At 36.6% G+C, this 14,066-nt stretch overlaps 1 protein-coding gene across 1 annotated transcript in view; it reads right to left on the reverse strand.

Annotated features, from left to right (window-relative positions):
* Positions 1-14,066, reverse strand: part of TRA2A (transformer 2 alpha homolog (Drosophila)) — a 48,962-nt gene that overhangs the window by 5,277 nt on the left and 29,619 nt on the right. The window contains exons 2-4 of the mRNA XM_012640668.1: positions 7,763-7,896; positions 4,268-4,433; positions 2,973-3,161 (exon numbers count right to left, since the gene is read on the reverse strand). Of these exons, the coding sequence (XP_012496122.1) occupies positions 2,973-3,161; positions 4,268-4,433; positions 7,763-7,896 (489 nt within the window). The remainder of the gene's footprint in view (positions 1-2,972; positions 3,162-4,267; positions 4,434-7,762; positions 7,897-14,066) is intronic.

The raw sequence follows: 14,066 nt of genomic DNA on the forward strand, positions 1-14,066 counted from the left end.
TTTGAGGTTGCTGTGAGCTAGGCTGATGCCACGGCACTCTAGCCCAGGCAAGAGAGTGAGACTCTGTCTTAAAAAAAAAAACAAAACAAAAAAACAAACCTACACATTGACAAGAGGCTATGCTTGTAGAAGATCAAGATTTGTCCCGTTGGTCTCAGTTTTCAAAAGAACAACTTTCAGAATATTATTTACTTCTGACCAAAATAACCCCAAAAGCAAAAAACCCTCAACTTAAAAAAAAAAAAAAAAAAGGAATTTTATATATCCCATAAATGTCTGAAAAACCAAAACTGCAACAAACTCAATACAAATTTCTATTTGAAATTTCAAAAATCAAAATTCTCTAGTAAGTGCTTCTTTCTCAAACACTGGCAAGTAGTTTACATTATTTATCTTCACTATATACACACCAATAGTTTCAGTTTTTCTAATGTACCGATACTTTAGCCAAACCACTTCAGAAACTGGTTTAAGTCTAAACTAGCCAAGCCATTCCGTATCAACAGTCCCCAACCTTTTTGGCACCAAGGAGCAGTTTCATGGATGACAAATTTTCCATGGAAGGGGGAGGGCGCGGGGCAGGGGATAGTTTCAGGATGATTGAAGCACATTACATTTATTGTGCAGTGAAACCCCTCTGCTAATGATAATCTGTATTTGCAGCCGCTCCCCAGTGCTAGCATCACCGCCTCAGCTCCACCTCAGATCATTAGGCATCAGATTCTCTGAAGGAGGGCGCAACCTAGAACACTTGCATGCGCAGTTTGTCAGGTTTGCACTCATATGAGAATCTAATGCTGCTGCTTATTTGACAGGAAGCAGTTTTTATACAGTGATGAGAGGGATGGGGAGTGGCTGTAAATACAGATGAAGCTTCCAGGTTTGTGGCCCAGTTTGGTACTGGTCAGAGGCCCGGGGGTTGGGGACCACAGCCTTAGATAACACACTGCCACCTAGTGAACTCCAAATATAAAGAACTTGTAAATATGGCAACAAGTCCTATGTCTTTACACCTAAGCTCACATTTCCAATCACTTCGCCCTTAGGCACTATAACAATAAATGCAATGATAATTTAGTCACTTCAGCAAATGGAAATATTTGCAAGAAGTTCTTTGGAATCTAAGTAAATTTGCCATTTTTATTTTATCCAGAAAATCAAGTGCTAAGTTATGGGGAAAACCAAGGGATAAGACAGACAAGTTTGACATAAAAAAAATTAAATTGTGTTAGTGCTTGTAGTTTGCAACTTTCACTTTAGGTCAGACATCCTATTATCTCTAAATTTATACCTTTTCTCTTAAGAACAGGAATAAACAAATCATATATACATAACAACTTAATAAAGTCATTATTCTGACAAGACATTAGAGTGCCTATTATATAAATGATGCACAAACTGAAATATCTTGTTAGAATCATCCAGAATTCTCAACTTCAGCACTACTGACATTTTGGGGCTGTTTATTCTGTGTTGTGCCTCCACCCCTGCCCCCGCCCCATGCACTGTAGACTATTTAGCAGCATCCTTGGTTTCTGTCTCCACCAGATGGCAAGAGCATCTCTTATTTTTTAAACATAGGCCAATTTTTATTATGATTATGTTGCTTTCAAGCATGGAGCAGTAATGTCCTATGTCTAACTGCTATCACATATAAAACGGTACAAAAAAGTAATACCAGTACTTTTCCATTTTATTAAGGTCTGATAAACTTTAACGTTGAGCTTCAAATTCTTTAAAATGCAGTTTTCTAACACAATTACTATGAACTTTTAGTAAAGAGAAAGCAAGCCTACAGTTTCCTTTTAATTCAATACCTAATACATCAGAATGGCACTATTTCAAATCACTGACATTGATTAGGATCACTGTTAGGCAAATTAAGAATGGCATTAAACAAGAAAAAGTATCAATTCTTTTCATATATTACTTTTCAATTATAGAACAGAATAAAGGAATATTTACAGAATAGAAAAATAAAGTTCTGTATCTATACATGGGAAGCTAATTATAAACAAAAGTTAAATAGATTAAACCTAAACATCATAAAAAGAAAAAAAAAAGAGAGGGAGAGAGAGAGAAGGGGAGGAGGAGGGAGGGAGGGAGAGAGAGGGAGGGAGGGAGAGGGAGAGGGGGAGAGAGGGAGAGAGAGAGAGAGAGAGAGAGACAGACAGACAGACACACACACATGGGGTCTGGCTCTGTCACCCAGGTTGGAAATGTAGTGGTACACACGATCATAGCTTACTGCAGCCTCAAACCATCCTGCCTCAGCCTCCTGAGGTGCTGAGATTATAGGCCCATGCCACTTCTTGAAGCCTTCCAATTAATTTTCAAAAGTCAATTTAATCATCCATTTGGACATCAATATGGCTTATTGAAAAGAGAACATTTAGGCTGGGCGCGGTGGCTCACACCTGTAATCCTAGCACTCCTGGGAAGCCAAGGTAGGAGGATTGCTAGAGGTCAGGAGTTCGAGACCAGCCTGAGCAAGAATGAGACTCCGTCTCTACTAAAAATAGAAAGAAATTAGTCAGACAACTAAAAATACATAGAAAAAATTAGCCGGGCATGGTGGCACATGCCGGTAGTCCCAGCTACTCGGGAGAGGCTGACGCCATGGCACTCTAAACTGGGCAACAGAGTGAGACTCTGTCTCAGAAAAAAAAAAAAAAAAGAGAGAACATTTAAACACTTTAGTTTTTCCATGAACTCAAACACACATAGCTCATTTTACAAGGCCAGATTTCACTCAGGACATACCTAAACCAGGAAGCATAAAGCTGAATAAAGTGAAACTATGGCCACTCTAATTGTAACATAGAGAGGTAGAGTTTGACTCAGGTCAGAGTTAGAGAGGACATAAAGTTTACAGAATTGGGAGTCTTTTCAGCCAACTTTTAATAATAACTCAATACTATAATCATGTATACAAAAATTTTTTAAAATGAAAATTATTAAAACAAATTTACCTCTTTTGAATCATCTATTCTCTCAAAGTACACAAAAGCAAATCCTCGAGATCTCCCAGTTCGCTGATCATAAACCACATTGACACCACTCAATGGTCCATATCGAGAAAATACTTCACGAAGATCTCTCTCTGTTGTATACAAACTGAGGCCAAACACTCCAAGACAAGTGTTGGGATCTGGATTTGCCTATCGAATAAACATGTTATTTAAATTTAATTAAAACTCCAAATTAAAAAACACAGAAATAATTTAGAACACCTCATCCAACACACAAAGAATATATTATTTCTAATCATTTGGAAATAAGATTTTAAGAGAACCAAAGCAGATGAACTACATTTTACAGTTCATCGTACACTTAGGCCTTCTTTGAAATATATATATACGCCTTGGCTATAGCCTCAATAAAAGCGTTCGGACACTCCACTCTAGCTCAGCAATTTTTCAGAATGTATCCTAAGAATTCATCCTCAGTTTAATACCGTATTTCTAATTTATTCAAACATTTCATATCCCTAATAGATCTGTAATATGACTCCCTCGCCTCCATTTTCATTCTTTAGAAAGGATATTCTTTCGATGTTTCCACAATCCAGATTTAAGAAATAAATGTACAGATTTCAAAACATCATTAAATAATGATGTACTCTACCACAGTTAAGTGAGTCAGTATCACGTGGGAGAAGCACAGCATAGCATAGCATAGCAGTTGAGCACAGGAACTTCACTGGCTGTGCTTTATCTGGGCTCTGCCAGTAAGCAAACACCAAAAACCCCTCCATGTCACACATCCAAGACTCAATCTCCTTATCCATAACATAACTCACACCGCACAGATGTTAAGAGTATAAATGTACTGAATAAAAGTGTTAGCAATTATCACTAGAGTTTTTAGTACTTCCTTACCCCCCCACCCCTGTAAAATGTTGTATCTCAATATTTTCAACTCAGTTTATGCTTTTCATTTTAACTTTTGCAATGTATTTCTTTCCAAATTTCATCTCTTTTTAAACTATTCAAAAGTCAAGAAAAGAAAATATATTCTCACTACGTTATTTGTCACAAAATACATAAGCTTACTAAGATAGTGGCATGTCCTTTATTAGTATGTCTATGACATAAAGTTTTCCTTTTTTTTTTTTTCATTTTGAAAGCTAAAAAGCAGATTAATGAGGTTTCTGGTGTACCGTTTCTAAACAATGGCTGAGCTTTCATAAACGCTAGTTGTTATACCATGACTAACACATAGGAAAGAGAAAACAGGTTTTCGTTAACTTTTATAAACCACATACCCTGCTGCCTGTATGTCTTCTCCGGTTAGACATTGGAGAATGACTTCGGCTTCTTCGTCGCCGGTATTCTGGTGTATATGACCTACTTCGAGATCGTCTCCTGTGAGAGTGAGAGTGGGATCTGGATCGAGTGTAACGTCTATGAGAATGCCTCCTTGACCTTGACCTTTGAGAGAAATAAATTTAGGTAAAAATACTGGAACCAACACCCTTCCTCTTCCAAGGATGTATACCCTATCCCTGCCTATTCTCAGCTCCTTCCTCCTCCTTTCTGAGCAAAGGGTATTCTTTCTCTTTTCTCTTAAATCACTATAACTTCCTCCCTGTTCTCAGTCAATCCCTTTTACACTCACCGTTTTCACCTTACATTACAAACACGTTAAGACTCTACCTTCTTTAAAAATAAAAACAAAAAACCAACTACCACAACCACCACAATAAAATCCTTTGATTCTTGGCATCTTCTCCCTATAGTTCTATATTTCCTTCACTGCTAAGTATCATTTCCTTTCCAATCTTTCCCTAGCCTGTATTATAATATCTGCTAAATTATTTCATCAACAACCAAAATGCCCATCTCATCCATGTACTGCTGCTTCTCCAATTCATCTCCTATTTCATTAGTCCCAGTAGCTCTCAGTCCTCTTTTTGCCTATAAGATTAATTCAACAAATTTCTCCCAGGCTGGAGTGCAGTGGCACGATCATAGATCTCTGTGACCTCAAACTCCTGGGCTTAAGCCATTATCCCTCCTCAGCCTCCTGTAATCCAACACATTCTTACTTACCATTCATATGATCCACCCTTAACTACACTTACTCGGACCAGTAGTGATGAGAGTCATACAAAATAATTTCCAGAATGCATTCAATAAATGTTACAAATGTTAAGGGCCACAAAGTTAAAAAAGAGATCATATGGGGAAGGGAATAAAACTAAGGAAGGACTTGATCCTCCCCATTTTCCTTAGCACTACTAATTTACAGTCCCTATTTTTTTTTTTTTTTTGGAGACAGATTCTTGCTCTGTCGCACAGGCTAGAAGGCCATAGCATCATCACAGCTCACTGCACCCTGAAACTCCTGGGCTCAAGTAATCCTCTTTCCGGGACTACAGGCACACAGCACCACTCCCGGCTAACTCTTCCTTATTTTTTGGTAGAAACGAGGCCTCACTCTTGCTCAGGCTGGTTTTGAACTCCTGAGCTCAAGCAATCGTCCTGCCTTGGTCTTCCAGAGTACCAAGATTACAGGCATGAGCCACCATGCCCAGTCCCAATTTTTAAAATAAAAACACCTTTCATTTAAAATATCAACTGTTACTTTTAAATAGTAAGGAGAGTGAGACATCAAAACTCTTCAAGAGCCCCTACCTTTTCTTTAAATCAGACAGTGACAAATGCTATGAAAAAAGAAATTAAGTGTAAGGGAATAAAAACTGTGTATGCTATTTTATGTTCTTGGGTGACAATCAAATGACATGAGAATTATCTGAATGAAGAGAATCTTAGGCTGGTCCGATGGTAGTGGGTTATCAGAACTTATTAACGTTAGTGTCACTAAAATTGGTATTCAACCCCCCACTGCTAAATTTGACTGGCTTAAAAAAAAGAGAGAATTCTAGGCTGAGGGCAGCAAGTGCTATTGTCCTAGGGTAAAAATACGCTCTTTTCTATTTCTACATTCAAATTCTACCCAGTGTTATTCTGCACATGTGTATTTAGTTAAATAATTGAGGGGTTAGTAAATCAAGCACTGGGTTAGATCCTGAACGTAACAGAAAATGGCATGACTGTGGATCAAGAAAAGTACAGCCTTTTAACTGATTCTTCTGTGTCACACTCCTTTGCAAGCAGACTCTTTTCAAAGATACAAATTCTACGTTTCTACCTAAGAAATTCAAGAAATGACAATGACTTATCAAACTAAAACTGTCCAGGTTTTTAACTTTTTTATCCCACCCCAGTTTACCTGGGACATCTGATACAGTGAACTCTGTAGCAGTTCACTAGAGTTTTTGTGGTTGTTGTTGTTGGTGGGGCTCTGCATCATCTGGGGACCCCCCCGCCACCAATTACATCTGACCAGAGCTCCAACGTAGACAGAGTCATAATCTTCAGGTAAAATATACAGCTGGAATGTGAATCTTAAAAATGCTTCTCACTCTGTTAACCAACCAGTACACACATCAAACTTTCTCTGCATAAATTACATGCAAGTATCCAATGGAAAAAACTGCCTTTTTGTTGTACAAAATATTGCTGGCATAAAATCAAATACTAACTGTCTCAAATGCCAAGCACATTTAAATCAATCAATATTTATTTATTTCGTATTTTAAGTTTTTAGAGACAGTCTAGCTTTGTTGCCCAGCTATAGTGCTACAGTGGCCAACATTGTAGCTCACTGCAACCTCAAACTCCTGGGCTCGAGCAATCCTCCTGCCTTAGCCTCCTGAGTAGCTGAGATTATAGGCGTACACCTCCACACCTGGCTAATTTTTTTTATTTTTTTGTAGAGAGGGATCTCACTTTTGCTCAGGCTGGTCCCCGGAGTTCAAGTGATCCTCCTGCCTTGCTCTCCCCACAGTGCTAGGATTACAGGTGTGAGCTACCACACTCCACCTCAATCAATATTTAATTTGTATTAATAGCTAGTATCCAACAGATTAATTGGGCCAAGAGATGATTCTTATCTAAGTCTTTAACTAGAATATATTTATTTACTTATTTATTTTTTGAGACATGGCTTCGCTCTGTTGCCCAGGCTGGAGCAAATTGGTTCCACCATAGCTCACTACAGCCTCGAACATCTAGGCTCAAGCAAAGTCTCTCGAGTAGCTAGGACTACAGGCATGCCCCACCATGCCTAGCCATTTTTTGGAGAGACTTGGTCTCGCTATGTTGCCCAGATTGGTCTCAAACTCCTGGCCTCAAGCGATCCTTCTGCCTCACCTCAGTCTCCCAAAGTGCTAGGATTACAAGCTCAAGTCACTGCACCCAGCCTATTATTCTTTTTTTTCTTTTTTGAGACAGAGTCTCACTGTCTTGCCCGGGCTAGAGTGCCGTGGCATCATCCTCGCTCACAGCAACCTCAAACTCCTGGGCTCAAGCGATCCTCCTGCCTCAGCCTCCCAAGTAGCTGGGACTACAGGCACACGCCACCATGCCCGGCTAATTTTTTCTATATATTTTTAGCTGTCCGATTAATTTCTTTCTATTTTTGGTAGAGACGGGGTCTCGTTCTTGCTCAGGCTGGTCTCGAATTCCTGAGCTCAAACGATCCGCCCGCCTCAGCCTCCCAGAGAGCTAGGATTACAGGCGTGAGCCACCACACCCGGCCCCCTATTATTCATTTTTAAACTCTGAGAAAAATAATTATGCTTCATGATTTTGGTTCTTTGGTGAAATTTCTACACAAAATGCAGCCTAAAATCCCTTTGTCATGAAAAAAACCCAAGAAGAATACTGTTAAGTATTATTCTAAACACACTTACCTGGATTTTGATCTTGATCGAGAATGGGATTCAGAGTGTTTGGAAACCCTTGATGGACTACGAGATCCTGACCTGCTCTCCGATTTTACACGAGCAGGAGTTCCCGTTGGAGATTTTGACTGAGAGCGAGACTCCTAACAAAGAAGACAGTATTACAAATGGCACTGGTCACGTAGATGCCTAACACCTAACATTTAAAGTACCGTAATTATTTATATTGATTGCTCCTGAAAAACAAATGGTTAGGCAACACCCTCCAGAAAAAATTTCAGCTCATTAATAACCCATCGTTAATATTGCTAACTGTCCTCAATAATTCCCTACTTGAACCAGATCACCAATTCTCTATTAACTAAGTAATCATGCAAATTCATCTACAACTTGATCATACAGACACTGGAACATAAACCATACATTTACTTAACCTAGGACCCATTCATTCTTCCAGATTCTTTTAATTCTACTTCACTCTTGCTTTCTACTTCTCTTCATTCTTCATTGAGTTTTTCATTTTTCATACTTCGTGTATTCTTCCCCAATTCAAACAATTCAAAATAGCCTTAAAAAAATATTCAAGTGCTTCTATCTGACCAATCTTCTGTTCAATTTTTTCCCCCATTCAATTTTAATTTTCTGATCTTTAATACTTTTCATTAGCCTTCTTTTATCTTGATTTATCTTCCACATTCTTGGAAAAAACTCTTCAATTTCTTCACGAACATTAACCTTAATGGAAAAAGAACATTTAGTATATTTAAGCACGTGGGGATTATAAAACTCTGCTGGAGTTCAGAATGTTATCTACCAAATGGAAAAGCCAGCAGGTAAAGTGCAAATAACTAGTTTATTAAAAAAAAACAATTTTATAGTCTTTAAAATTGTTCAAAAGTCTAGTTTCTGACAGTTCACTGAATTTCTCTAAATGTTTTTCTTTTTTACCATACTCTTCACCCTCCTCCCCTTTCATGTTTCATTCTAGTTCCTAAAATGTAAACAATTTTAATATACTTAATCCAAACATAAATCTAACATTAACTGTAGTTTCCCCCCACCTAAATGTTAAATTTCCACTATTTTATAACCTGGAGATTCTTGAAAGAAGCTCTCACTAAGCCATGCTAAGAAACTGAGATATAGTTAAAGCAAAGCATCCCAGGCTGAAATATTTGCACACACCTATCTAAACTGGTGTATTATAGCACACATGCCAAGGTTCAAAGAAGTCAAAAAAGTAGTAAAATTACTAACACCTTCTCCCAATTTTGTTTCATCACTTTTTTGCTCATTCTGATTTAACGAGAAAGAATTTGTTCTGAAGACAAACAACCATACTGAAAAAAACAAGGGGAAGAAGAATGAAATTCTTCAACCTTCCCCCATGGCTTAATTCCTGAAATATGCATTTTTGCAACTGTGCCACTTTAAAATGCACGTGGAATATGACAATGTGCAAGTCACAAAATTTTTATCATGGTCTTTATCTTTAATCCCACCTCTTCGCTCAGTTTTTTTTTTTGGCCTGTGACATAGAAGGCATTGCTCATAGTTTTTGTATATATTTTATGTATTTATGTATACTTGTACTCCCTTCAGTGATTATATCCTGTATCAGAAAACTGACTAGTTTCTGAAAAAGCTGAACAAAAACTTTCCAAATAATACATAATTTATAACTGATTAAAAACTTGTTTTAAAATTTGACAGCTGATTATGACCTAAACAGGACCGACAATGTGGTTTCTCTGTCTATTTAAGCCTTGGTTATTACTATAATTACCCAATTTCATACCAATTTTCATGTATGCCATAATATTATCACGCAACTTTTAAAAACCTTTCTTAAAACTTTGCCTTTACTTCAAGTTTAATATCAAAAGACTTATAAGGAACTGTACTAATGCCACTAGGTCTATCCATCTTTTCAGATGAAAACAAAACTGAAATATATAGCTACCTTTCTGTTCCATACCAACCATTCCCATTTAGCTATCTACAAGTCTTTCACTACACCTCAGATACCCTCAAAATTCCTGGACAGATGCCTGGAAGCAGGCATAGCAATGTGGGCTTTTTCACTCATTGAAACTATAAAAGCAGCATATTCAGTACTTTAAAAAAAAAAAGAAAAAGGTACAGCTAAATTGCTTGCAATTGAAGTTTCACAGGCTGGTTCATTAACTAAACTGATAAGAATATCTTCCCCTCTTTCTCTTTTGGCTTTCCCTTCTATAAAACAGACCCTCTGGCATAATGTTCCTTTATGCTACTGTTGAATAGCACTAGCTGGAATAGTACCTATGAACATCACCAAAGCCCTTGTTATACACACATATCATCAGAAGGCTTTGCTCTGTAAGACACTGTAAACCTTTAATTTTACTAGGATAGAAATAAGAATCTTATATTAAATAGTTAAGTCAATAACATCTCAAAATTTAAATTTTAAATCCCAGTTGTGGAGTAGTAAAACAAAGCATTAAGGTATGATAGAATGTCTTTTTTGAAAGACATCAGCATATTTTAAAGGAAGTTTAGCTTTTTATTACCCAAGGTATCACAAATGCCTAACCTCTTTTGTTGTCTGCCCTTCTTTTTAACATCTCTAGGAAATCTAAACCTGAATAAATTTCTTCATGGAATCATCCAAGATTAAAATAGTCCTCTCAGGTCCCTCTAACTCCTAGTTACAAAGTTGTCCCTATCATTTGAACTTCCAAAAACAATCTAGAGACTTTCCTAAAAAGTTAATAACTGTTAGAGTAAACTTACCCAAAAGAATAAACTACCAAGTACAAAATAAACTTAATTTTTTTTTTTTTTTTTTTGAGACAGAGTCTCACTGTGTTGCCCGGGCTAGAGTGCCGTGGCATCAGCCTAGCTCACAGCAACCTCACACTCCTGGGCTCAAGCAATCCTGCCTCAGCCTCTCGAGTAGCTGGGACTACAGGCATGCGCCACCTTGCCTGGCTAATTTTTTCTAAATATTTTTAGTTGTCTGATTAATTTCCTTAGTAGAGACAGGGTCTCGCTCTTGCTCAGGCTGGTTTCGAACTCCTGAGCTCAAACAATCCGCCCGCCTTGGCCTCCCAGAGTGCTAGGATTACAGGCGTGAGCCACCGCGCCCGGCCTAAACTTAATTTTTAAGAAATATTTTTACTACAATACCAAAAAAATGGCCCATCATTTTAAGACCTGGTGGTTAATAAAGAGTCTTTACAAAGAAAAAATGGTCATATTAATATTCACAATTTTAAAGCAATCTTATTTCTCAAAAACTGCTACCAAATGTCACTTTCACTAAACTCTGCATTAAAAATTAAGCTACAAGAAGTCCTTTACTAAGGACAAATGCTAGATAATCCTTTTCTATCTTTAAATCATCTTCATTATGAAATAATTTCAAATCTTTTCAGAGGAATTTATAAAACTATTCAGAATTTAGAAACTGAATTGAAATTACAAACAGAAAAAAAATTAAATGCTGGGAAGAGGTGGTATCTTGCCCTGTTTTACCAGACCACCTGTTCTTATAGCTGTCGAGTCAAGAAATCGACAAATTCCTTAGTTACCTGGCTCCTGGATCCAACAGCTATTAAAAATATATGCTGCCGAGTTGAAATGGGCAGATTAATGATTCCATAAACTCATATCACAGATTTTAAAAGAAATCTTAAACAGGTCTCCAGTCTACCTCATATCCTATAAACTGGAAGCCAGGCACAGCACAACCTGCTTAGAAAGGTTTTTCTTCTGGTGTTTATCTACTTGTGTGTTTTTAACTATTCTTTATTACCAAGATACCTCTGGTGGTATCTTGATATCTTTCCGTGTATTTTACGCACTGTAAATAACCACAATAACCATGTACTATTCTTTTAATCAGGGTTATTTTATATATATATATATACACATGTTGTAGAACATAATTCCTACAACAAGCACTAACTGCAGTCTTTTAATAAGGCCTATATCATATTATAGAGGGAAGAAAAAAAACCCAACACAATACATATGCTTAGTACTTAATACTCATAAAATAAACACATAAACTATATAAATGCTCCATTGTAACCCATTCCAATATTAAGGCCAGGCAAAGTCTATGCCAGGTTAACAGTGCCAGATTTACACAAATCCAAGTCTATGAGTATAGTAATACATAGTATGAGTAAAGCAAACTTACTGAAAATATATTTTCCTAAATACTTTATGAAACTGGAGCTGTATTTTCATAGAAATACACTAGTGCATTTAGATAAATAATATATCCCCAAAGGGGGGAGAATGTACTTAAATTACCCAAATATCTTACAATATTTATTGTATTAAGAACTTCACTCTTTAGGACTTGTAAGAACTGTCTATATTTACTCAATTTCAGTCTACAGAAATAAGAGTTTCTGCTTCCTTCCTCTTGGATATGATAGGATACTTATTTTACAAATTCTTAGGCTGTTAAAGAAATACTTCCAGTCTCTTCTTAAATAATAACTATTAGAGCAATCCTTTAAAAAGAAAATACTGTTTGCTTATATTATTTTAAACAGTAATTTCTTTTCCCTTAAGGTCATACCTATACACTGCATTTTGAATCAGTTTTAAGTGGTTTCTATCTGCAAAGGCTCAAAAATATTCTAATACTCTATGTGTATTTTCTAAAGTTTAGAATAGTTTTGGAGTAACTTCTATCATAAAAAATGATTTACTAATTGGCACTTAACATAAGCAAACTTAAACTCATGCTACAATTGTTTGTTTATAAGGACTAAAGTGGTTTAGCTGTATTAAAGCAGATAAACAGCAACTAAAACCAAAGTACTAAGAACCTGTTATAGCATTCTCTGCTTATGCTCTCATCTTCTGGTGTCAGAGTATTTCTGAATCTTGGGTAAATCAGATGCCAGGGCCCTGGTTTCAAGGAAAAATCATTACTTTTCTTCTCCCTCAGATCAGTCAGGCGTAGTCACTCACACCCTTGGTGAAAATTACCAGACAATAAGGATTATACACAACTATATAGGGAAATAACTTAAAGGAGGAAGGTGAACTACATTTCCTTTTATTATCCTCCTCTCAAATTTTCTGTAGTGTTTACAATATTTTCCTCATTTGATTGCTACCATTTTCTCACCTCCACTTCTTTCCTACTAAATCTGCTAGAACATATGAACAAATAATCAGTATTAATTCACTTAGTGTGTGAATACACACCTTTTACAAAGGCCCCAGGCTTAGTTGATGCCTGAGTTCCCAATGATACTATTTAAGTTTTCACCCTGTCAAACAAGTTCTAAGAAACTTACTATGGTGATTATTCAGGTCATTTCATACTTGTTATCCTACTGAAGTTAACATTACAGGTAAAAAAAAAGTTCAGTTCATTTACAAAATTAAGCCTATAGACAAAGTTTACTTTGTCTGTTTTTTTAAATGACTCTCATCCCTAAATTTAAATCCTTTGACATTATTTTAGATCTCAAGGCTCTTTATTCTCACTTTAGAAACAGTACAAAGTATAAGCATCTGTGACATCTGAAAATCAGTTATGCACTATGGGTATAATTACTTGCACTGCTCCTTTTCAAAATTCTGCCTTCTACTTACATCGAGCAAATTAGCACCCTTCAGTGAAAGAATCTCCAATATAAAAATTTGAAATATTTCCTGAAGTTTACAAATTCTCTGCTTAAATGGGGGGGGGGGGAGTAGAAGAATAAAAAAGCATTAAAATTAGATGATAGTACTTAATTTTAGGAAGATAAATTAAGCCCAAGACAAATAAGACTTTCTCAGGTTTAATACTATCCCTACCACAAGAAAGGAAGCTTTATCCTTTTGTAACAGGTTGATTTGGTGAGAGACACGAAATTAAATTGCTTAAGTAGCTAAGTTTTTTTTAAAGCTAACATGCTATGATATCCCTCACATTATTTTAAAATTTCATAAAAAATTTAGAGAACAATTTAAGAGATTTTCTTTTATTTAAAAAAAGAGCCAGTTGCCAAGTTGGGTTTTGAATGAGGTAATCACCACTTCTAACATTATCAGGTTTCAGAGAAGTGAGAAAACCTCCCATTTCTTCTATTCTTTATCAAAATACCTTTACACATACAACTTTTAATTCCAAATTAGTACAATTTTTTTTCTTTTTTTTTTTTTTGAGACAGAGTCTGTGTTGCCCGGGTTAGAGTGCCGTGGCGTCATCCTAGCTCACAGCAACCTCAAACTCCTGGGCTTAAGCGATCCTCCTGCCTCAGCCTCCCGAGTAGCTGGGACTACAGGCATGTGCCACCATGCCCGGCTA

This window comes from Propithecus coquereli, unplaced genomic scaffold (assembly GCF_000956105.1).
Source record: "Propithecus coquereli isolate 6110/MARCELLA unplaced genomic scaffold, Pcoq_1.0 Scaffold156, whole genome shotgun sequence".
In the NCBI taxonomy this organism is placed as follows: Eukaryota; Metazoa; Chordata; class Mammalia; order Primates; family Indriidae; genus Propithecus; species Propithecus coquereli.